Source organism: Meleagris gallopavo, chromosome 3 (genome assembly GCF_905368555.1).
Source record: "Meleagris gallopavo chromosome 3, MGAL_WU_HG_1.1, whole genome shotgun sequence".
Taxonomy (NCBI): Eukaryota; Metazoa; Chordata; class Aves; order Galliformes; family Phasianidae; genus Meleagris; species Meleagris gallopavo.
The window spans coordinates 24,100,183-24,125,821 of NC_139406.1; the positions used below are offsets into that span (position 1 = coordinate 24,100,183).

The 25,639-nt window shown below is 38.2% G+C and overlaps 1 protein-coding gene across 7 annotated transcripts in view; it reads left to right on the forward strand.

Moving 5' to 3' along the window:
* CTNND2 (catenin delta 2) overlaps positions 1–25,639 on the forward strand; it is a 625,555-nt gene that overhangs the window by 457,046 nt on the left and 142,870 nt on the right. For all 7 annotated transcript variants that reach the window (XM_085220451.1, XM_085220452.1, XM_085220453.1 and 4 more), the window contains one exon: positions 21,344–21,557. In XM_085220451.1, the coding sequence (XP_085076577.1) occupies positions 21,344–21,557 (214 nt within the window). The remainder of the gene's footprint in view (positions 1–21,343; positions 21,558–25,639) is intronic.

The following is a 25,639-nucleotide window of genomic DNA, read 5'->3' on the forward strand; positions in this document are numbered from 1 at the left end:
ACTCATTTGGATGACTTTTTTTGTTTGTTTGTTTTGAGTATTTTAATTGATTCTATACCATTAAACACTGTATCAGTAAGTGTTAATAGTAGAGTCTTGATCCCACTGAAGCATTTCCTGAGAATTTTCAGAGAGAAAAGTTTAGACTCTATAGACACAGAAAATGAAAATTAAATGAAATTATTCTAAATCAAAACCTGCTTTAATGTGTAATTGTGGGTTAAGAGATTAGCTTGAACTGTGATAGTTGATCTATGATCTTGAAATTTAATGCAGATTGTACCTAGAATGCAGTTCCGAAGGGAGCATAGACTTTGTTCAGTTCCTGCAGTTAATCTGTTCTTCTTGCTTGCTTGTTCCCTATGGTCAGTGGGACCAGTTAAGCTTTTGGCATAAGTTAAAACAGAAGGAAGGCAGCACTGAGGTATCTGACAAGCACGCAGTAGTCAATTAAAATTGAATGTGTGAAGCTGTTACCAGCCCCAGCTGGCTCCCTGGCCCTCTCAGAGATACTGCTAATCAGGGAGATGTGATGTGCACATAAATGTGTGCCTGTACTGGCATCCCTTAGCCTAGCACGCAAAGGTAAACTGAGATCAAGATCTGCTATTGCTTGTTTGTCTGAGCTGTGAAGGGATCCTGGCTTGCTTGCCTTCATTACTGTCTCTCACAGCACGCCCTAGCAGCTTTCCCTTCAGGGATTTTTCACATTGAGAAAATTCCCAAGTGAGTAGCTAAGCTTGCAGCCTGTTGGCATTGCCAGAACTGCAATAGAGAGATGTTCTGGGTGCATTCCCCAAACAGAATGATAAAAAATGTAGAAAAGAGATTTCTGTTACAGGTGTTGCTGAAAGTTTCAGCTGCATACTCTCCTCATGGTTTTTTCTCTCATCCTGATTTCACTGATCAGTTTCAGTAAAATAATTGATAAGTCTGTGAGATAAGCGGTTAAATATTCAGAACAGTTTATTCATTGTGCAATCTGTGCATGCTCCTATTACCATAAATTGAGAGCCACTAGGTAGTTTCATATTTGGGGGAAGGACACGGTTTGATTTTTGTTGTTAACCATTCAAGAAAAATATCCTTTAGAAGATTGGCTATTGTTGATGTATTGCATATTATTAGGACATCAGCCTTTGTAAACTTCAGACTCGTGAGCTGGGAGAGCAAGGTTATGGTAGCATCAAAGAGTATAACATAAGGCAGCCTTCTGCAGTGCTTCTCTGAAAAAGGTCAGCAGATAAAATGAGGATTTCCTTCCTTTGTTCTTTTTGCTGCTTTGTTCCTCACGCCATAATAGGTAAAGTGTCTTTGGAAAAGAAGCCACAGTATTTTTTCAACAGTTCTCCTGAGAATATGCATTCAAACTTCTGTTAAAATAGATTTTTATAAGACAAAAATCAAGGTGTATTGTTGACTCTTCTAATGCTTTGTGAAGCTTCTAAACTAGCTTGGAATGCTAGGAAACTGTTCCATCTATTTGTCTATTATCTTAGTTTTTTAAGCATAAGTATTTTGTGTTTGTGCCGTGATTCAGCCAAGTACTTAAACAGCTTGTGTGTGTGTTTCTTGGGATCAGCTACCCAAAAGGGTCAGATGTTCCCTAGAATCTGCTTAGGTTCTCTACTAAGCGAGAATTTTTTGAGGAGCCTTTTGCATTAGGAGACCAAAATTCAGTCAACAGGGGATGTTACACCAGATCTCAACACCCAAATTGGCCAGATTCATACTATTTTCCTCCAGCCAGAAGAATTTGAGTGGTGCTGCTAAACTTCACTGGGACAAAGCATGGGCTGCCTGTTAAGGATATGTCTGAATTACATGCTGAAGGATAACGTAAGTAATAGAAGCTGTTATCAAAATATGCCCTACTGCAAGGTGTTTGTGTTGCAGTTGGGTGTTGTGGCCAGTTCTCCCCTGTCTGAAGCTGCCCAGATTTCATACCTGATTCCTTCTGCTAGAAAGGCAGCATTCTTGTTATACTGCCCACAGTCACAGGGAAACATGCCACGGGGATACAACTGGGACGCACAGGTGAAAAATTCCAATTCTTTTGAAACACAGAAAACTGTGCTCTTTCACTAAATAGCAGCGTAGCAAATAACTTAGACTAAAGAAGGAAAACTGCCTTCCTGGCCTTTCAAACTTCGGAGAAAGGCCAGACACAGGAATATTAAGAAAACTACCGGTGTTTTGTACTCCTGACAAGCACCAAAGGAAAGCAAATTGTCCGAATCCAGTAGTTAAGTGTTAATGTATAACATGCCCTTGAAAGATCGCCACATGCACACACAGAATGGATAATGTTATGCAACAATTTAGGTCATTCTAATGGTCACATGGAATTTGAAATGTAATTTGGCTGTTAAAGTTTCAACTCTGGAGGTTAACTTAGGAAGAAAACAGTTTTATGGACTTATCACTAATGAGTATGAAGTTGCCATACTGTAATGAATGGCTATTTTATCCTGGATTTCTGAAAATAACCAGTTTGAAATAAATTCTTCTATTCTTTTAAGCATGATTTATGCTATATTGTCTACAGAAATGTGATTAATGATTTTCATTGGAACTCGACCATTCTTTTGTTCTTGCAGTTTTGATTTTATGTAGTGATAGACTTGTCCTACTCTAAGGAGACTTTGCTGGAACTTACTAATAGATGTTTCCCCATGTGCATGGTGGGACTGAGGCCTTTCTACTCTGAGTAGAACAGCATCAATTAAATCAGGCAAATAGAAAAGGAAAACAGTAACTATGACTATGTGCATTTCTGAGATTCCTAGCACCAATCAGGATTTTCTCTTCTAAAATATTTTGTTTTCTGTTGCTGAAGTGTGGAAAACTACTCCCTACTTCTTCTCTGCCCTTGACAATAAAAGGAAGTGGAAATACTCAATTGAAGTCAACTATCAAAACAAAATGCTGTAAAAATCTCCTTAAGTATGGCTAGGGAAAAGAGAGAGCACTTCTATGCCTGATTTTGATTGTGTTCTGTTAGGTGTTCTTTCTAAACCATGTGTGATGTCATACTTTCTTCTGAATTTGGTGATATTGATTTAATTGTACATATATTGCTGCATGAATGTTAAAGCCTGGCTCATTCTTTTATGCAGCAGCTCTCTCAGAGCCATAAGATCTGCAAATGCCCTTCTCTATCTTAAAGAATGTTCAAAGTTGGAAGCTGCTTTGGTGAAGATACTCCGGTCTGGCTGCAGAGGTGTCTGAAGTCATTTAATTTTACCCGAAAAAAACTTTCAGAGAGAATTAAATGTTTCTGGTGGAATTTTCATTTTATCTTTGAATATGCTAGTGCTATGTAAACGTAGTAAGTGGTGGCACTTGGAAAAGGAAGTGTTATTGCTTGAAGATGTTGCTGCTCAATTCTGCCCAAAACAATCCAGTGCCAGTCTTTGTTTAAAAGCACAATTGCAGCTGACAGTCTTACCTGAATTTTATCCTCAAATGCTGCTTCTGAACCTGCTGAAATATTGCTGACTGGAATCACTGCAACTGTTGTCCACAGCACTCAAGTGTTCTAATTGTATGCCCAGTGCTCGCTGCTTAAGTGGTGCAACCGTTATTGAAGAACTTTGATTATTTGTGCTACTGTCCAATAGCTTAATTTTTCTTCTCCTTTTGACCAGCCACCAGTCCTAGTCATGTAAAAGGGAACCTAGGAAGGCAGAAAGCTATCATAATTATGTGGGCACAGTTATGAAATTCAGAATTTCAGAATGCTTTAGAGATTTATTGTATAAATTAGGCTTTCATTGATAGCAGTGAAGAAATGCAACTAGAAGACAAAAGGAAAGGAGGAAAGCGGTTTTGATCAGATATTTGAAGGCAACTGCAGAGTTGGTCAGGCAAGAATACAGGAGGGTTCTTTCTCATGGCATTTTCTCCTTAGGAGAGGCCTTTTATACCAACAATGGTGAGACTGTGTGCAGAGCCAGAGCAGCTAGCCCTGGATGCCAAAAAGGAACAAACATGGCCTTTAGGAACAGAGAAGCATTTTAAAACAGTCAGCAGAGAACATTTCTTTAAAAGAGCACGTTCTATTAAACACAGGATTCATTCTCCTACTGCAATTTTTCTTCCTGTAATGACAGCTTACTCCTTTGTATGAGGTCACCATATAAAAGGATTGATTTGTGCAGTTTCACACTCCAGCACCATTTTGCTCTCATGGCAAGTGGCAACCTGCCATCAGCTGCGAAGGTGTAACAGGTCACTCAGGGTTTTTGGCACCAGTGACTCCTTTCTGCAAGCTAGGAAATTAATTTCAGCCATCAAAGCCACAGCACTTGTTAAGTTCTTATCTTAGGAAAATTGTGCAAAGGTGCCAAGTAAAAAACGGTAACTGCTGAACTGTCCTGCCTGAAGGCTTCCCTTGAATCCTTAATAAATCTTTCTGTGTTGGACAGTTTCCTGTCTATCTTATGTATTCACTTCACACCATATTAGAAGTAGCAATCTAGCTGTTACTGCATGGAGTTTGAAAACTGAGTGACTTCATGTTGAAAGTGTTCATTTTCCCTTTTGTTCAAAACCATGATTCATGTTCATTTTGTCATTAATCCGAAAAATGTTTCTTCATCTTCTGTGAGTTCTTCAGAATATGCCCAGAACCTTTTCAACCAGGCACCACTGTTCTTTCACGTCATTTAGTTTGCATAAACTTGTAAATCCCCATTGTTTTATGTTAATGTTGCTTTTGATTATTGTTTGTGAGGGCTTGATAAATATATATATATTTTCTCATTCTCTACATGGTAGCTCATTTAATTGAAATGCAAGATGAACACAAACAGTACAAGAAAAACTTATTCAGTATTTTCCAGGATATATTTTCTTATCTCCTATGTATCTGTGTAGTTCACCTAATTGCAGTGTTGTAGTACCTTTGATATCACCCATACTATCACTAGATCTATGATTGTCAAGGATACCTATGTGCCTTTCTCTAGAAGGGCTTTGTCCCACGTAATAGTGCATGTACAATTATAGTGGCATGGACGAATGGTCCATGTGATGTGACTTTTAAACCTGGTAGCTAACACTGACAGAATTCTTCACTCTGCATAGCATTCAAAGGATCAAGAAGAGATGTCTGAGGTACTTTTAATGTCCTTAAATGATATCTTGAGTTTATTTCTGTATTCTTCTGCAAAATTTCCTTCTGTTTTCTTAAGGAAAAAGGGAAAAAATAGTATGGTTTTTTCATGTGCAATTTGTTTTTGCCTTCCAATAATCCTCCCTTTTTTCCCCTGAGATCTCTTCAATTAAAGGCTAGAATTTGGCTTGTCCAGTGATGATACTGTCAGGTTTCCATTAGAGATGCTATGTAAACTCCTTTAATCTGTGGATGGACGATGGTGGAGACATGATGTTTAATTTAAATGAAAATAGTATCTCAAAGGCCATACAGAAAAGTAATGAAAAGTCACAAGAGACTAAAACATTTTGCTGAGAGTGCATTTTAACTCAGACAATGATAGTGTGCTTTTAGAGAAAGCAGACTTCCCTGTTTGGTTCTAAACATTTTATTAGTACTTTGATAACCATAATTTTCATGTTAAAAATCTGTATTGGTAAAATCTCAGTTTGAGAAAAATTGCCTAGGTACTTTTTCCAGACATTTACCATTTTTATGATGATTGTTTATGTGAAGGAGTGCTTGCCTACATGTTGTTCTCAATATAAGTGCTGACACATTCATACTTTTTATAGAATCATAGAAAATAGAATGATTTCTGTTGGAAGGGACCTTTAAGATCACCTAGTTCCAGCCCCCTGGAGGAACACCACTCATCACCAGTCTCCTCTTGGACATTGAGCTGTTAACTGGTCTGATTGTGACCATCCAGCCAATTCTTTATCCAGAGAGTGGTCCATCCATCAAATCCATTTTTTTTTAGTTCCAATTTGGTGACCAGGATGTCATGTGGGACAGTGTCAAACACTTTGCACAAGTCCAGGTAGATTACTGTGTGCGATATGCTTTGAACATTACTCCCATCACTTTGAGCAGTCATTTTCACCTGTGCAAGTAAATTTCCAAAAAATGCCCTTCAAATAACACTTTCTGCTCAGTTTTTACTGGTGTGAGTTCCTGTTGTCAAATAAAGAAGCACCTAGTGAAACACCCAGAAACAATCTTTCTATGAGTTTAAAAGTTTTCTTTATAATGCTTGATTGCTGATAATTTTTCAAGATAACTTTCTGTTTCTTCTTTACCTTTAGTCTGTTTTTTAGAAAGTTAATCAATAGATCTTGTGAGATCCTGTGAAGTTTTGTGTTTTTAAAATTAAAATGGCCATACACAGAATGTTCTTTTATTTTTGTTTTTTTTTTAACTCTCCAAGTAATTTTGGCAATGATCTTCTTTGCCTTTGATTTGTCTTTAAGAAACTTCCTTGGTTTGCATTTTTTGAATAGATTTTTTTCAACAAGACATTCCACCTCTGGCACCTTTTCATTCAGAGTTACAATTTTATAGTGAAAGACAGTAAGGCGCCATGCCCACAAGCAACTATCATCAGCACCACAGAGTCCCTCTTTAGAGATTTGAGCCGCTATTAAATATACCTTTATGAGTATTTCTTCACTATGTTCGAGATTTTTATTCTTTGGTATTGCCTTTTCTATACTTATTTATCTTTTTAACTTTATTTTTGCGGGAAGCCTTTGGCATGTGTAAGCTGTTTTTCAACTAACAGGAGCTATAGTACTTATAATGCTACAGTAGTTACATAGCATGCTGCATATATCTTACATGGACAGTAACTGCAAAGTATAAATAACTGACCTGCAATTATTAAATAAATTTTGGTAAATCAGAGGAATTATAACAATTACAACAAGCAAAACTATGATGAGAAGTTAATTTGATCAGTTTGAGTGTTTATTATTTTAGCTTTTACAAGCATACCGTTATATCAATTCTAGTCTATCCTTTTGTGTTGTGCTGCCGCACACCAAAAAAAAAAAAAAAAAAAAAAGATCCTTCATAGCAAGAGATGAAAGACAAAGATAGGATAAATATGAGAGATGAGCAGATGAAGTAATACATCTTAAATGATGAGCAGATGAAGTAATGAATGTACACCAGAGTATATCTGAAATAACTTGGTTTACAGTGAATGCACATAAATAAGGTTCATGGCTGAGGTCCATTTTTAGCCCTGCATTACCATGAGCTCTTCTGTAAAATGAGGACAGTGATTTTATTCTGCTCTATTTTTTTATTGTTGCTATTATTATTATTCCCAAGGTGGTTTGTTGGCAGCAAACCATTGAGATGAGCACCTCTGCAGTTTCAAGTTTAAAGCTTCTGTGAGGGTTTTCCCACTTGGCTTTCATTCTGGGTACTTTTGTGAATTACTTCAGTAGTACCAAAATGTCACATTCTTCCCTTTAGCACAGATGCCTGTGAGAGCAGAGCTGTGCTCTGCCTAAGCAGTGGCATGAGAGAGGCTTCTCCCGCACCCTTGTCATAGGGCTCTGAGGTGTTTCACTTATGGGGCTGCTTCAGGCATTGGAAAGTTGCCCAAGGGAGACAGCTCCTTTCCGTTTTATTTATTCCAGCAGTCAGTGGTTTAAGATATATTCTGCTGTCAAGGAAGGCAGGTCTAAACGGCCTGTAGCCCCAGAGAATAACAATGATTTCTGTATTTCACACCCATCTCTATTGACGCATGTACAAGAGATATAGTTTATAGCATTTTAGTGACTGTAGCACTTGTCTGAGGTGTCTACCGTCTGCTATGTATTCTAGTTATTATCTCTCAATCTAAAGTGCAGTGCTGAGTTCATCTGAGTTACTAAACAATATTTATCAGAATACATCAGTCTGTTCTTGCTTGTAAATTTGCTTTATTTTGCTTGTAAATTCCAGAAACACGGTTAACGCTAAAGCAGCAGGCCTTTTCACTTCTCATTTTTGAAAAAGCATGAGCCCACCTTCTATGAGGAAATTAAATCTTAAGTTGATCATCTTCTTTTCAGAAGCATTTTGAAATGCATTTCTGAATTCATTTCTCTGTTCCGTTTTACCAGTTAATTTATGCACTGCCATTTTATAATATTCATCTCTTTTGACAATTGAGTGCATGTCTTTGTTTTATGCACTGTCTTTACATGTAATTAGACCAAACATTAATGAATGTCACTGAGTGCTGCGCTGCATGTCTTCGATCTGTACTTTCTGTATCACAGAAGGAGCAACACTTTACATTCCAGGGGTTCCTCAGTGGTCTTTTAACAATGATTTTGTTGTCAGGAGACTCTCCCTGAATTATAATAACAGTTTTCTGTGTACCTGGCGTATTTCACTTGGTATGACTGGGAAAATATTACAGGTGTTAAACATACAAGTTAATGGCAAACCCTGATTTAACACCTGGTTAAAATAGGAAATAGAAGAGCTAGGATGTAGACCAAATACTGCTCTGCAAAAATGGCATCAGAGCAGTGAGTTCTGTCTTTATTCTCCTCTGCACTGATAAGAACCTTGATTAATGCTTTGGCTTTGTTGCATTCACATTTTGAAACTATTCCTTTTGCAAAATAGCCTCAACTGGGAATTAAGCATCAATCCTGTGCAGTGACATGGTCTCAGAAGTAAATAAACAGGCGTGTATGATTTCATACATGTAACTGAAAATCTAGTTCTAGTTATTTTTTTCTGAGTTAATGCTAGATAGGCAAAATTTAGACATTTTGCACTGTCTTCATGTTGTTTTCAGTCATCTTGTACAATTACATTATTCCCTCTCATGTCACAAAGAGGCAGAATCAAATGAATTTACAGAGTGACTGAAGACATTACGGTTTTGCAAAATGATGGGCTTAATATCAAGAACATCTCTGTATTTTTACCTCTCATACCGCATTACTCTGCTCTTCTCTTCCTCCCTGTACGGTGCACTATTATTCCCTCTCCAGAGAACACCAAATGGACAAAGTTCTGCCTACTTTTCCCAGAACTGCCTCTTCAAGATATTTTTTCCTATGATGCTCATAAGTATCCAACCACATTATTTAGAGCCAAAGCAAGCCACAATCAGTTTCTGAATTATCAACAACACTTCATGTGGATAATGGCTGTTCGTTGTTGTCTGGAGTGTCCTGCTCTGCTGTTCATGCTAACAGCCAGCTATTAACAGGGGTGTGAGCATCTTTGTGATGCTACTCTGGCTTTTCTTCTGCTGGCATTTAGGGGCCTGGTACCAGTCTTCTTGTGAGCAGAAGGGAGTGAGGTCCTGAGTGAAACCTGCTTATCCTTTCAGTTTGTCTGGGGTGTGTAGCACTCACTTGTCATTGTCTGCCCAGCAGGCGCCAAGCCTGGCTAAAAGTTTCTGTCTTTTTCAGCATTGCACAGCCAGAGTTTGCCTCTGAATAAGCAACCACACATAGGAGAATTTTAGGCAATAAATTCAATTATCCAGAAAATTTAAATGTGAACATCTGGTGATAATGCTTTTCATGCCATTAGGACAAGAGGAGAAAAATCAGTATTGTGTACATAAGATGAATGCCTTCATGCTACTTCCTATGGTGTGCAGCAGGTGCAGGAATAACATTGTACTGTTTCATGAATCTCTCTCCAGTGGACTGGGAAAAATGTCCTGGTTGCATTAAAACATTTGTAAAAGCTGCGTCTTTTGTATTTGGAAATACTAGGCAGTAGGGAAGGAAAGGTTAAAAGAAAGTGTCTTTTGACATAAGTAATATGTGTTCCCACAATTTGAATGGGCGCTGAATACATCTGCAGCTTTTCAAAGCAGTATGATGTTGTAGCGTATGGTCTGATTTCTTTCTATACATAGCTCTTCTGGAAATTGCTTCTATGATTTATGAGGCCAGTGTATGAATGGGGGAGATTACTTTCCTATAGTAGAGCATATTTTTTTATTACTATTCTCATCATCCATCATTCCAAGGTAAGACTATATATAGAAATAAAATAATGGAGATCAATATCAATATATGTAATTTGATGCTTTCTCAAGATACCTGTAGTAAAAAGGTTGGCAGCAAAACAATTTCAATAATGCGAATGGTAGTCCTGATAGAAAAGCTACACTAAATGAAACATCTAATGTAGAGGCTATCAGATGATCATCAAAATGTATTTAGAGTTACAGAGATGGCTGTTACCTAGCTACCTAGCTAGAGGGTAGTTGAAGCAGAAAGCACAATTTTGCAGAGTCATGAGGACACCTAAGGCTCTAAAGCTAAAATGTCTACCTACCTACCTGGCCACTGTCTAATAACTGTTGAAGGCACTGGAACCAGTGATTCCTTTAGGTAATCCCGAAGTAAACTTACAGCAGTGCTATGGGAGTCAGGCCTGCTTTTATAGATTTACACTGATACAGCTCAGAGAAGAGTTTGATTTGTGCCACTTAATAAATAAAAGCAAACCAAAAGAACTGTAAATAAGACACAAACATTATCCATTTCAGAAGCCTGAAGCACTGCTGTACTTTTTGTACTGATTGTGGACCAGATTCTTCTCCTGTCCTCTTCTCAGAAAAGTACTTCTTGACTGATAAAAGGCTGACATTTTTACTATTGGTGTTATCTCGTACAGACCTTGGTTCAGGCAGATAAGGAAATGTGTTAGATCTGTGAGCTATGGTTTGAAAAGTTATTTGGAAGATAATAACTTTCTAGCTTCACAAAGAAATGCAGTTTTTTCCTGCATACCCAACTGTATAAAAATTAATTGTAATACCGACTCTAGGGACCATTTATCACATAAAAAGAAATAATTCACACATAACAATAAATGACACAGCAAATCCAAATTAGACCCCTAAGTCTGAGCTATAGCTGCCACTGTAGCTGTTGAAGAGCAGGTGGGAAATACTGCCCACCTGTGTCATCAGCATTAATGGGTTGATCTGGGCACATCCCTGGGCATATCACAGTATGTGGGTAGGCAAGCAGGGTCCTAAAGAAGGGGATGTAATACGTGTGCCGCATCCAAAGTATTATCGGTTTGGAGTTGGTTTTTGTTTTGAAGCTACTACTTTGCTATTCTTATATCCAAGCCTCTAAGACCAACTGAAAAATTGCTACAATTCACAAACTTGTTTCCAAAGCCATCACAGCAAAGATACTTCTTTCATAAGTGAAAGAAATGTCCAACACCGTGTGAACAGGGCGTTAGAAGAAAGTTGTGGTCAGAGAAGGAAAAGAGAACTTGACAAAGACAAAAGAAAAAAACGTGTGTGCGCGTGTATGTATATATATGTAATATTGCATATTGAACTGCGGGTATTATAAAATCCATAGTACATGAGGTGGACATATGTGCGCATGTTGACTTTTCTTCTGCTTATAATAGTCATGTTAACTGGGAAGTGGAAGAAAGAGTATGTAGTGCAGCTTTTCTTTGTGTCCTTAGACAAATAAGGCACATCAGGAGTACATACCAAGGAGACATGTTGTGACAATGAGTTAATTAGCTTGAGACAGTAGCTGTATCCCACTTCATCTGACAGAAAATTTTCATGTGACCGAGAGACTCTTAAAAGAATAGTGCATCAGTTAAAAGAAGATAATGCTTCTTGTTTAGATTGCAATAAAGGAAGTCTTGGGAGCAGAGGTCATCAGATGGCAGTATAATACCTGGTTGGATAAACTGTAAATACATTTTTAATCTGAGAAGAAAGGATTTGTTGTTTATTCTATGAAGTAAACTGTCTGGGATAGCTACAGCATGAGTCAAAGAAGTATCTTTTCGAGTTTCCAGTTAAATTTGAAATGAAAGATAACATTGTTTGAGCTTAAATCACATACACACACACAGAGGCATTATCTGTGGTCTTATTTGTGACCACTGTTCTTTGATCATATTTGTGTTTGCACTGAATAAATCCCACAAGTAACATGCTTAGCTGAATGTTAAGTTAATTGCCACTTCGTCAATTTTCATCTGACATTATACTGATGCTATTTTTTGGAATATTTGAACTACTGACCTGCTTTTGTCTAAAGAACTTACTTTTTTATGTAAAGAAAGCTATGAGTTATCTTGTTTATCTTCACTAGGAATTTGATAATAAGAATGATAGGATGTTCTTAAGTGAAGTGTATATGAAGAAATTTTCTCCCCAAGAATAAATATAATCATTCATACTCAAAAAGATTCTTAATTCCTTTCTAATAAGAGAGAGTAAATGATCCAAATCCTTGGCATGAATCCTCATTCTTTTCATTTAACAGTGCTAGATCAGTGCCTGAGTAATGCCTATGACTTTTGCATCCTAAATTGATACTGCTGTTGTATCATCTGTGGAATGCACACTGATGGACCTTCTTTAATACTATGCCTTTTTGACTGTTTTAAAAGGAAAGACCACAAATATAAAGCAATTAATTACAGTACTTTCTGGAGGCATTGACTTGTACGTATCATTTCTAATATGTGTTTGAATCACATCCCCAGTGACTCAAAAGCTGAGAAACTTGTTTAATGCAAGTCACTATGGGTCTGTTTCTTTCAGGAGATGCCAGTTTTGAGAGAGGACTTGAAAATCATATTCATTATACTTTTGCATTCAGATAAGTACATTAGGTCAGCTCTGTGCCTGCAGTTTGGAGTGTTATTTGAATGATCCCATTAATGCTTGATGTTCTTTTTTAGAATAGGATGCTTGTGTAGGCGTACAAATTATTTGGTTTTATGAGTAGCAGGGTAAACTACATTACTATGCTTAACTTGTGCCTTGCCATAGATTTTTCTTAGTTGTAAAAATTAAATCTTGCTAAAGCCGTGATTTATAATAGGCACAGGCTTCCTACTGAGGGTGAAAAACAAACTGCATCACAGCACGGAATACATTAAGGCTTACTGACTGAGCAACATGTTTATTCATACCATCTCAGGGCAATTTTAGAACAAGATTTTGAGTCTCCTTCTGTTGGAACATGTTTTTCAGTCTTTGTTAACCCCACGCATCGATTACAGAATTTGAAGAGGTCACTGAAAGGACACAGGGATAAATAAATGTATACTTGGTAACAGAAATATGAGGGCTGGTATGGCAGTAGAGGTTGAACCTTCCGCTAGTATTCCATTCCATTTTGTTGCCATGTGACAGATGGCAGCAGAAGGGCAGACTGACGGAATGGCGTCTGACATGAGAGTGCAGTTGGAGCAAAGGTGTGTCATTGAATTCCTCCATGCGGAAAAAAACTGACATTCATTGATGCTTGCTGAACATTCATGAAGACCATTAATGGGTGTGAGCACAGTGAGGCGGTGGGTGGTGCATTTCAGCAGTGATGACAGTGACAGTGGTCACCTCCACGGGTGCAGATTTTTACGAGTGCAGCATGCGGGCTCTTGTTTACAGCTAGCGAAAATGCCCAGCTAGTAGTGGTTGATGTATTGAAAAATAGTGTTTTGTAGCTGAGAATTTGCTCTATCAAATAGTGTTCTTGTGCTCTTTGTTGTAGTTTCCATGGAAATAGTGGGCATTACATTCAGAGTAACCAGTGTGGAGTATCCACTCCCAAATGGAAAGCTTCTGAATATTGACCTTGTGCTTTGAGTCCTCATGTATCACGTAACCATTCCTCCAAATAACTACGTGATTTCTTCAGGCACGGAAAAGAAATTCCCTTCCTTTTCAGTGTGCTACAGTTTAGCATGCAGAGAACAATTCTTATTTGACTTAAAGCGGTACACCATATATGTACTAGTGGATGAATTTATTTAAGTTATGCCTGTTCACAGCTTTATGTCACCTCGGTATTTGATCAAACAAGTCCTAAATGGCAGTTCTGCAAAACTGTTCTTAAATGGGACCGAGATCCAAACCCTGATTTAAGTTCCTTAAACAAATTAGACTTCTGAGCTAATGCAGCAATTTGCATAACATTCCACTTTATTTTAGGATGAAATTGCTCAGTACTTTTTTAAACTTGTAGCAAATTACTTTGCTAATGAGACTAAATTGTTCTATGATGTTACAGGTAAATTGGTCTTAATAAATCTCACCGGTGTTTGCAATGTAGGGATTTTATATTGTCTAACTACTGCTCCATAGGCTTTTTAGAAAAAATAGTGGAGAGAAATCAAAGTTTAAACCGGTATATCTCTCATAAGAGTATTATTGTCCTAAATTATTCCCTTATCCTGCTTTGGAGATTTTTCTCTCATTCAAACCCATTAATTTTTATGAATCAGCCTTCTGAGGAGCCCTGACACTAATTAGCAAAGAGGCTGCCTGCCTTCCAAAACCACATATTTAAGTGTTTTTTCTGCTTTTATGAAAGTTGTTTTAATAGTATAAAAAGGGCAAAGATATATAATGGAAGTAGCTAATGGAGTGGGAAAATCTAGGTATCTAATATTTTTATGGGTGTGGTCAAGTTGCTGTGCAAGCATTGGCTTCCTGGATTGGTCTGAAAGAAGCACCAGTTTCCTTAACTGCTTGTAGCTGAGGAATGTCCCAAACACTGTGCTGCCAGTCACTGTCTAAAAATGCTCTTGGCATTTGATTTTGCTTTCTCTCATCCATGGAACAGAATTGTTGGCAATCCATTTGTGTGTGAAATCATAAGCAGTTATTTTGCTAGCTAGAAAGCCTTTTCCAGCATCTAAGTATGAATTAAATGAACTAGTACTAAAAATTTCAAGAACCGGTTTTCAAATTAACTTCATTTTTAACTTGGGATCTATTGTATAAATACCGTTACTTGTGCTAATAGTCAATTGTATGTTGGTTGTTGCATACACATAGTGGTATTGCAAATAGTTGTCCGTATTTAAACACTTAGATTTTGATATATTGAAACATGCTTTCTTAATAGTGAAAATGTCACTGAATAAGTGGCGAATGATGCATTGTGTTATGTCAGATAAGTTGATGATTGGTATCTGTGATATATCAAAAAGCATGCTAAATTTCCTCCACCTCCTTTGGATGAAGAGTCAATCAAATTGTTAAGAAAAATGCTGAAAGTAAGCATTTAGCCAAGAATTCATCTTTACATTGGGATGTAACTGTGAAGCTGTTAATGGCCGAACACTTAACATCTTGTTGGGAAGAAGAGATTGTAATATATTACACACTTTATCACCCTGTTAGTCTATAATTTTGTCACTTATTCTTAATCCACCTCTCTTTCCATTATATTTTACTTTGTGAGGCATGGCAGTCGGAATTAAATACAGCTCCAGTTATATTTACTGGTAAATGTGAAGAATATCTCAATATCTCAGATACCCACTTGCTGAGTATAAATAGAAAAGAAAGGGTGTTTTGATTTCTGCCACGGCAGTATTTTTAGACAGTATTGGAATGCTTTGTTATCTAACAGTTTTTTTTGCTAAACTGGTTAAAATTTGAAGCTTTTTTTTTTTTCTTTTACTGTTGACAAGAATAGAATAATTTTTATTTCAGCATTCATTGGAGTTCAAAACAATAGTAATACTGAAAACACCTAACTCCTATTTGTTTTGGCTTTGCTTCTGCTATTGCAGTGCCATAATCAACAGCCAGATTCAAGGACTGGTGTTCTGATGCCTTGATATGAGGAAAGATGACTCACCTATAAAAGCATGCATCCTGCTCAAGCTGACAGTCTTGCTTATCTTCACTTTTAGGGCAGACCTTCCCTTTCCCCAGGGAAGCAAGCCAGTAGAGCTTTCACATTCAATTGTTAGTCTTCAAATAGTGAGCCTGGAGGAATAGCATGGATTCCGTGCTGAATCGGTGACAGGTAGCATGTTTTGTCAATTAAGGTCATGGACTGTTATGCTGTTACTTCTTACACCTGACAATAATTCATTTTCAAGTTGTGATATGATTTGTACAAGATTTGGCATATATTTATCATGAAAAATAACTAGGAAATTAAGAAGGCTGGAAATATCCTACAATACTTTTTCTTTCCCCTTAGGTGTTCATAAATTGTCCTTCTGTCAGTTATAGCCATTCAGAAAATATTTTTTGACCCAGAGTAGACTTGAAAAGAATAAAAGCAATATTTAACCAGTGTAAAGAAGAGCAGGAAGATGACGCTGTAAGCTATAGATCCAGTCATCTTTCCCAAAGGGAGCTAACATACCTGGGACATCTCTGGATATTTTTTGAATGTAGCTCTTTGTTTGATCCACTGACTGTAGTATATCTTTGTTAGAGGACTACTTGAATGCCACATGAGCTACCTCCTCCTGACTGAGGAATTGGTATTAATGGTGTTTGGAGTTATCAGGACTGAACTCCATCTGCTGCTTGTAAATGGAGCAGGACAAGTTATGGCATTGTATAAGATGGACACTTCTCCTTTAGATTAGGTTAAGGAGCCAACTGAAGATTTGTCTTGTTTATGTCCTTCAGTGAACGTGGTACAAGGCTGAAAATATAATCTTATGTATCAAATTAGGAAAGCAAGCTGTCAAGTAATTCATATGCTAAAATCATGCAGTCATCAAGGGAGTCTGTATTGATTCAGACGTATTATTAATGTATCATTGACTTGTTTTTATTAGTGCATATGCTTCAGGCTGGTCACATGTATCTCCTGGTAGATTAAATATCTAACAGTCCACTGTCATGGAAAATTTGTTGTGGTAAACAACACTGAACTTTTCATGGCTTCTTGAGCTCTGAAGCAATATCCACTGATTAATAGTCAGGCTTGAAACTTATAAATTACATTTCTCAAAAACTCTCTGCATGAGACATCCAGATTTTCCTACTTAGGAACATAGGTAACTTCACTACCTGCAGCAAACATGTGAACACATAGAATCATACAATCATAGAATCCTTAGAATTGGATCTGAAGGCCTCCAGTCCAATTGCCCTGCAATGAACAGGGACACCACAGCTAGATCAGGTTGCCCAGGGCCTGATCCAGCCTCACCTTGAAAGCCTCCAGGGCTGGGGCATCAACCACACCTCAAGTCCAAATTCACTTTACGTCTGCATAGTGTGGATACAAATACGCTCTCAGATGTGCTGGAAAAACAAACTCTATATGAGGCCAGAGAAGAAGACTCTGATGTATCACACTGACATTAATTAGACAGATCTGCCTGTGAATCAGAAAGTCTGGCATCTTTTCTTCTTCTGTTTGTCTGAGTACTGGCACAGTGTGACCTGACCTGAGCTGATCAAGTGCTTCTCATCAGCAAACACTAACATTAATGGAGGCTCAGCTTTAAAAGCAAAATTTAAAATCTTCCTGGAAGAGAAAAAATAATTAAAAAAAAAAAAAAACAGGATTCATTAGAGGAAAACTGCTTTGTACCTTATTACATGGAAAAAATTCCATGAAAAATTTCATGGCATCTCCATTCTATCCAATTTTGTTTTGATCAGTGTGGATTTACACTGAGTGGTTATTAGGAAAGCAGAATCAATTCAGACTTGTGGATGATGGCATTTCTGGTAGGAACTGTCATACACTCTGTCATGCCATGGGCAAAGAGCGCAACCCGTTGTATTTATTAACAACTACCTACCATCATCTTCTGAAGAAATACAAAAAATATTTGCAAGGAGAAAAATAGGGAACTACGTTCAGAAATGAGGCATACTTGGATTAGAAGAGGCATTTGAGAAATACTGTAACAGAGATTCACCCAACCTTTTTATTCTTGTCTAATCACCTTGACAGAGTGAAAAGGGAACAATATATTCAAGGAACAATGAACTTTATGATGTGAATGGCTGAACTCAGTTGTGCTACAGAACATGACAGTAATTCTTTTGACTTCACTACTGACTACTCTGGAATTGAGCTGTGTGAGGACAGTTTTTTCTCCTGTATTCTCTGGTAACTTGGTAGTATGCTGATTATTTGGTCACAATAGGCAAGCAGACGTCGCTATATTCTGTTTTATTTTTCTCCTAGATGCAACACAGCAGTAGCTACTAATGTGTCATTAGGTATTACATTAAGAATTATTCTCTTCACAGAAAGACAGGAGAGAGACAGAAGTATCTATCAAAGGTCCTTTAGGGGGGTGGGATTTGATGCCCCACTGATGTAATTGCTGTTATCCACCCATCTGAGTATTCTTGGCAAAGACATTTGGCAGTAGCTCTGTTGAGCTTGTTGAGTCATGGCAACTTCTCTCCACTCAAAATCTGCCCCAAGAAACTCAGTAGGGCAGAATTCTTCTCCAGGCTGCTGTAACTCCGTAAAGAACTTGAAATAATTTCATTTTCTTTGCCTAAATTTCTGCAAATGTGAATAGGTTCTGTTAACAGTCATCACCATCTCACAATTTGTGAGGCATAGTTCAACCTGCTGAAGAATGCAGCATTAATTAGCTACGTAATAAGTGATGGAAATACAAAGACATGGTGAGACTTCTAGGGAAATGCTATTGAAAAAGCAAAAACAAAGCAATGCAATAGCCCAGGTTGAGAAAAGCATCGATAACTAAGGTCCTAGTTCTGAAGAATCAGCTGGATTCTTCAGTAGCTACTTTACCAAGTGTATGGGAACTTTTGAGTCACAGTCTGAACCACTGATTGATCACGTGAGGCAAGCACTGAGTCAGCCCTGGGAGCACAGGTAGAGGCAATTCAGCTATGTGACCAGAAGGGCTGGAGCCTGGCTGCACCTCTCCTAGACCCCATTTAAGGGCTGACTGTCCCTGGGGAAGGATCTTTTTCTGGAGATCCCTCCTCTGTGGAGTCTTTCCTGCAAACCTAGATCTTTGGATGTAGGTGACCACTCCTTTCCTGTTTATTTCTTTTCCTGTTTTTGTCACAGTAATCTTTCCAGCTGTAACACCAACTGAATCACTGAGGATGTGAGTTTGGGAATTTAAAGGAAGCTGGCAAAATAACGTTTATCTTTCTAATGTGCCAATAGGTTCTTTCATCAGTAGAGCTTAAGAAAATTTGTCAGGTTAGGTGTAGTGTTACATGATATCAGTTTCATTGTTGTTGTATTACCCTTATTTTTTCTTCATGGAAATATATTTTAGATAAATACTTAATGTCCTTGCTTTTAAGAAAGTATCTTTGAATGACTTCAGTCTACTGACAACTTCATATTCCTGGGAGCTAATACTACTGAGCTGTGAGTTACCACAACTGAAAAGAGACGGTACAGTTCAAAAATACTTCTTAACTGTGTCAGAAGCAGACATTTTCACCTAGAAAGGAGCAGAGGATGGGAAAACGTGTCAACTGAGAGCACCCACAGCAGTAACTCTGAAGGAGCCTGAGATGTCACTTGGCTGATCACTAGGAAGTGAAAAATGGGGAGCTTGTACAGATGTTATCTGGAGAGTGTATGAAACAAAGCATGCACCTTGGGAACAGGGTGAGGCCAGGCTCTGGTGTGTGGGGAAAGCTGCACAGGCACAGCTTGCCTCGGAGCACTGGCAGAGCCCTTTTTTGCTTTGGATGCTTTCCAGCACGCAAAAGGATTTTTGCAGTGTAGTTCATATTTTTTCTCATTCCTCTCATCATTCGTATGTTTTTATTTTTGCCATTGAAGCAATTGAAATATTCAGTCAGCGTTTTGTGTTTTAAAAATATAAAACACAGATAGATGGGTATGTTTGTATTTTGTCATTCCTGATATTACTCATAATTCCAGAACAACTTGTGTATTTTTTAACTGCATTCTGTTTTCCATCAGATCTTGTCTCATTTCTAGGTAGAAGTGTGAAGCCCCATGATTGGTTCACCTTTTGCAGAACTGAAGCATAAATTTTTGTTTCTAGTCTCCTTCAGTAAATGTCATCTATTTTGTCATGTAGGTGGCTTTTCATGTGGTATGCTTGATTCTGAAAATCTGGTAAAGATGGGAATTAAATGTATTTCAGACCAAAGATTAAATGGTGGTAGATTGCAGAGGAGAAAAAAAAAAAAAAAGAAAAAAAAAAAAAAAAGAAGAAAGAAAGCAAACAAACAACACTCTGCTCCTCCCACAATTATTACCTCCTCCCAGATAAATCTGGTTAATTATTCCTGGCTTGGAACACAACAAATGTAATTGCAAGTCATCCTGTTCCCATTGGTAAAGTTTTGATCTGCAGCACATTTTCTCTTTGATATCTTTTTCTGGTTACTGAACTGAAGGATGTCAGCGTTTCTCTGAGCAATAGAAGCACAGGCTCTTCTTGACTGTACCAGTGTCTGCTCACAGCTCTGTACTTCCATGTGGTGCTGGCTGCTATAGCCTTCCAAGCGACCAGCACACTGCTCAGAATGTTGGACTTGATGAGAACAACTCTGATTTTAAAAATCTCCCCTTTCCTGCAGTTTTGAAAGAACCCTGTAACTGCCTCCTTTCTAATGCCAGTCAAAATATTACTAGAGGTGGTAAAATGGCCAGGTAAGTTCCTGGCTTGCTTTGAGTTTTCATCAGCAACGCACTTAGTGAGAAAATTTTTGACAGAGATGTCTATATAGCCTACTTGAAATTAAAGTATTGTATTCCTTGCATGTTAGTTGTGCATCAGTCTTGTGTCTCATAATTAGACACAAGTATATTTACTATTTTTAGAGAAGAAATGCCAGAGTACCCTCAAGCTGTATTTGTTGCAAAATATTTTGGAATAAGCTGTTCTTGATATTCTTGACATCCTTGATCATTTAACTTAGGTACTTTTGTTTCTCTTAGTGACAGAATGATAGTTTATATAAGATGGTACGTTCAAAACTTACTATGTAGGCCAGCTTAGGAATGAATAAGACTTTTTGTCTTATATCGCTTCAGGGTCCACCTCTAAATTAGTAGAATGTGTATCCCTTGATTTGTTCATCGTACCTTTCTTTATGTTTCTGCAGACTTCCTTCTCTTTGCCTTTTAGTTTCACTCGCAAGACTTTTTTTCCAATTTTGATTGTCACAGGTGCTGTAGTAGCTGCTCATATTTTGAGTTAACTGCAGAAGGAAGGGCTCCTACTAACTTTATTGAGTAAAGTTTTTGGTGTATTTTTTTTCATGTGCAGTAATCTCATGTTCTTTTCCTACAGTGCTTATGCTCTCTAACTTACAATGCATTACAGTCTGAAAGAGGTGATGTTTCTCCAGTGCAGGAGAAACCTGTGACAAGCCAAACTTGCTGAACTTTGAGAAATCTTGCAGAGGCAACACTTTTGGCTAACTTCTGACTGCTTTTACAGAGGTTGAGATTTGTCACTGTATGGTTATGTTGCCACAAAAAAAAGTAATACTAGAATTCAAGTGGATGTAATGTAGCAGCTTTGTGAGGCTGCCAACATATCTTTACTGTAGTATACCCTGCATAAGCCAGAGCTTAATTAAACTAGGTAACATATATACCGCTGGTTTTTATTTCCTAATGTTATGGTTATCATTTTGGCCTATTTCAGATAAGAAGACAAGGCGGAATACAATTACTGGTGGACCTATTGGACCATCGGATGACTGAAGTCCACCGTAGTGCCTGTGGAGCTTTGAGAAATTTGGTATATGGGAAGGCAAATGATGACAACAAAATAGCTCTGAAAAACTGTGGTGGTATTCCAGCTTTAGTACGGTTACTCCGCAAGACTACAGATTTGGAAATCAGAGAACTGGTCACAGGTTTGAATCTTTCCCTATCTTTTGTTCAAGTTCTGTGTAGACCGTACAAGCACAGTTCTGTGATGTGTGTCAGTAGCTCCATCAGTAACTTTTTTTTAATTGCTGTCTTCCTCAAAGTAACAAAACGCTTCCAAGCCTTCTGGATGTATGTGACATAGAAATAGCTTTATTTGATATTATGCTGTCTATGTACCAGAGTGGGCATGGTTTCCTGATGGAGTTCCTGCTTGTTTTGTTCTTGTTTAGCCATGGATGCCTGTGCAGGAGATGTACTCCATGCACAGCTGTGACTTTTTGGGGGGGCAGAATTCTACCATCAGCTGTACTCTACTCCCTGTCATGTCTCATGTAGGGCTGTGGATGTAGAAGTCAGCATTCACTGAATGCTCTTAAAAGCTGTTATTCAATTCCTGTATATCTTATACAGGGAAAGTGGTGGTGGTGGTGGTGGTGTTTAATTTTCTTATAGTTTTGATAGGAAAGTGGAAAAACGTGCTGGAGAGATCTGTATCCTCTTCTGAAGCTTTTTGTTCCAGAATTTGATAACATTATATGTGATGTATGTCAGATAAAAGGGAAGCAGGTAGTGGTAAAATCTATTTCTTTTCTTGATAGTATAAAAACCATCCTTTCTGAGATTGTCCAGCATTTTTTCTCTAATGAAATTTAAGTTTATTTTTTCAAAAATGCTCTCGAACAATACCAGTCAGAAGCATTTGGAGATTCCTTTCTCCTAAACCACCCTAATTAAAATGCAAAACAAAAGATAGATGGCTTTCTTTGATATTTTTTTTATGTAGTGATTTCATTCTATTTGATTGCTAACATCAATGTGGTAATTAATGCTACAAGTTAAAAAAAAAAATCTTAAGATCTTTTCATTATCCTATTTTACAGTGCCTGTATTTTCATTAATATTTTTCCTCTATAGCATGTGAGAAAAGTTCTTATCTTTGTCATAGCATTGTCAGAGTACACACCATCATCCATGCTTCTGCAGAAATTACTTAACCTGGTGGGTTTGGCCCAGTTTGATAAGATTGCCATTCACTGGTTGACTCCAGATTCCTTCCTTGAGGGTATCTGAACAAACTTCACTGTGTTTATTAAATGAAGAGTAGTGTATTTGATTTTGTTTCTTAGTTACATCACCTATCACCTCACACTTGTTAGGCAGGATTAATAGCACTGAGATGCTGGGCTACACATACTCTTATGGAGTCTCCTGCAGAGTGACAGAATTACTGGCAGATCTAATGAAATGTAACCACTACTTCAGATACAACATACTTACTAGAGTCTTGTTATGTTGTCTCTGCCCCATCTCTAGGGAACATTCTGCTTTTTTGTTCTGAGTAATAAGTGGCAAACACTTAATGAACATCAGCAGTACACTTCAGTGGTTTGTTTCAATGGCAGCTTCCTTGCTGTCTGTAGAATATACATTATGCTATATGTCACTTAAAGAGAGATAATAGGCTACAGTTTACATTCCTTCCATTACACAATATCTTGTTAAATTTTTCTGAATTTCAACAGAAAGAATGAATGTGCTGTATGCTCTCAAATTGCTACTGCCAAGCAGCTAAGGTACTATCTGTGGTAGGAACCACCCTGAATACAGCTAGATGCAGCTAAGGGAGATGTTTAGTGCTGGACATCTGTGAAAGGATTGCATGGTGAGATGACTTCGAGGAATAGAATCAAACCTGGCAGCTCAGGAGGGCCCACTTTTGTGTTTTGTGGGGTTTTTCTTGTTTGTGTTTTACTTCTAAGCCTAGCAGGCTGTTTTTTGCACTGGCTGTGTTTGTGCATTTTGGAATGCAGATTGCTATCACTGGCTTTGAAAATGAAATTCTGATGGTGATACTTTGGAAAGCTCCTTTCAAAAGCAGTGCTCATAGCTGCACCTCTCGTCTTGTGCCTCTTTAAAAACACGCTGGAATTTGTGCATCTTCGTCAGTTCTCCTTTTTTGACAAGCATGGTAGTGTGACTGCTACCCCAGTTAAATTCCTTACCTTTGCTTTTTCTGGAGAAGGAAGGGTGAGTCTGCAGCAGCTGCCTCAGGAATAAGAAATATTTAACTTGGTGGTGGGCAGAAGGGAAAATAAGAATTTCTCCCACTTCCTGTCAGCTTTCTTGAGTTGAGGTGGCAGGAGGATAATTATTTCAGTAGTGCCACTGTAGCCTGAAGGAAGTACAGAGAAAATAATAGCAAATGTGTGTTTTAGTAGTAAACATACTGCCTGGAGCCTTTCAAGCCTATGTTCATTCTGCATCCTGTCTACACAAAAGCTGGTTTTGTTTGTTAGCTCCAGAGAGAGCACAGAGTTCCTACCTTAAGAACTCAAGTGGGTTGTGTCACCACAGCCTCTGAATATTCCTCATGCATTTATCCTCAGTGTGCTCCTCTTGGGTGGAGACGTATCATTATCTCAGTTTTACAGATGGGGAATTGAGCCTATCAAGTCTAAATGACCTGTCCAGAAATCCAGCAAGACGGAGGTGTAAATCATTTTGAGTAGGCACTTAGCTGTGAGGAAAAAAATATGGGCAGAAAATGTTTTTAGCAGCTCAATTTATCTGAATAGTAGTGAAGCATTCACTGCCTACTTCAAGTACTGTGAAGCACATGCCCACCAAGGTGAAAGTTATGATATTTTTTCTTCCCTCCAACATGCACATATTCTTCCTTGTTGTTCCTTCTCTCTGAGGAGCTTAGAGTTTCAATTTCCAGCTATCTCAAGACTGGTTTTGGAAGGGTACTTAAACCTGCAAACTAATTTTCTATTCTAGTAGCTCCTTGCTTTTCAACATTGCCTTTAACACCATGAATGTTTTCTTCCTTTTTCTTCAGCTCCTAGGCTGAAGCTGTGAAAGAAGTGTGGTGCCTAGCTGCTATGAAATGAAGTGGCGTTAATGCCCATTAAATACATCTGGAAATATTGAAGGTTTCTCTTCCAGAAAAACTTCTATAGTCAACTGTGGGGTTTTTTGCTGTAAGAACCTGAATAAAGTAACTGAGGTAGACCAATAGATATTGGTCTTCTCAGCAGCCCTGAGGAGAAGGATTTGGGGATGTTGGTTGATAAAAGACGCAACATGAGCTGGCAGTATGCGCTTGCAGCCCAGAAAGCCAACCACATACTGGGTTGCATCAAGAGAAGTGTGACCAGCAAGTCAAAGGAGGTGATTCTGCCCCTTTACTCTGCTCTTGTGAGACCCCACCTAGAATATTGTGTCCAGTTCTGGAGCCCCCAACAGAACATGGAGTTCTTGGAGCAGGTCCAGAGGATCAGTGGGCTGGAGCACCTTCCCTATGAGTACGGGCTCAGAGAGCTGGGGCTCTTCAGCCTGGAGAAGAGAAGGCTCTGGGGGAGTGGCCCCAGTATCTAAAGGGGGCCTACAGGAAAGCTGGGGGGGGACTTTTTGTGAGGGCAGGCAGCAACAGGACATGGGGAAATGGCTTTAAACTGGAAGAGGGTAGATTTGGACTAGATATTTGGAATAAATTCTTTGCTGTGGGGGTGGTAAGACACTGGAACAGATTGCCCAGTGAGGATGTGGATGTCACCTCCCTGGAGTTGTTCAAGACCGGGCTAGATGGGGCTTTGAGCAACCTGGTCCAGGGGGAGGTGTCCCTGCCTACAGCAGGGGGGCTGGAACTAGATGATCTTAAAGGTCCCTTCCAGCTGAAACCATTCCATGATTCTATATAAATGTTACATAGAAATGAAACATTCTGATAGAAATAAGTGTTTTCATCAGAGCCTACGTTGAGGAATCTGCAACCTCTGACGATTTCCAGAGACGCGAGGAGTCTTGTTTCATGTAGATATGTAAATGAAAAGAATTCCATGTAATCTGAATGCACCACAACTAATTTAGACGTTTTTTTCAGCCCTGCCCTGTGTTACTGTTTTCTACAATAGCTCCTGTTAGTGGGAGCCTTTTATTTTAGAATAATTAAATGCTAACACTTTTCTAACAAACGTAAATAAAAGAGAACACAGTGCAAAATTAGAACAGATTCTGCAGATGGTAGAAAAATGTTTTCACTTTTTATTAATGAAAATGTTTA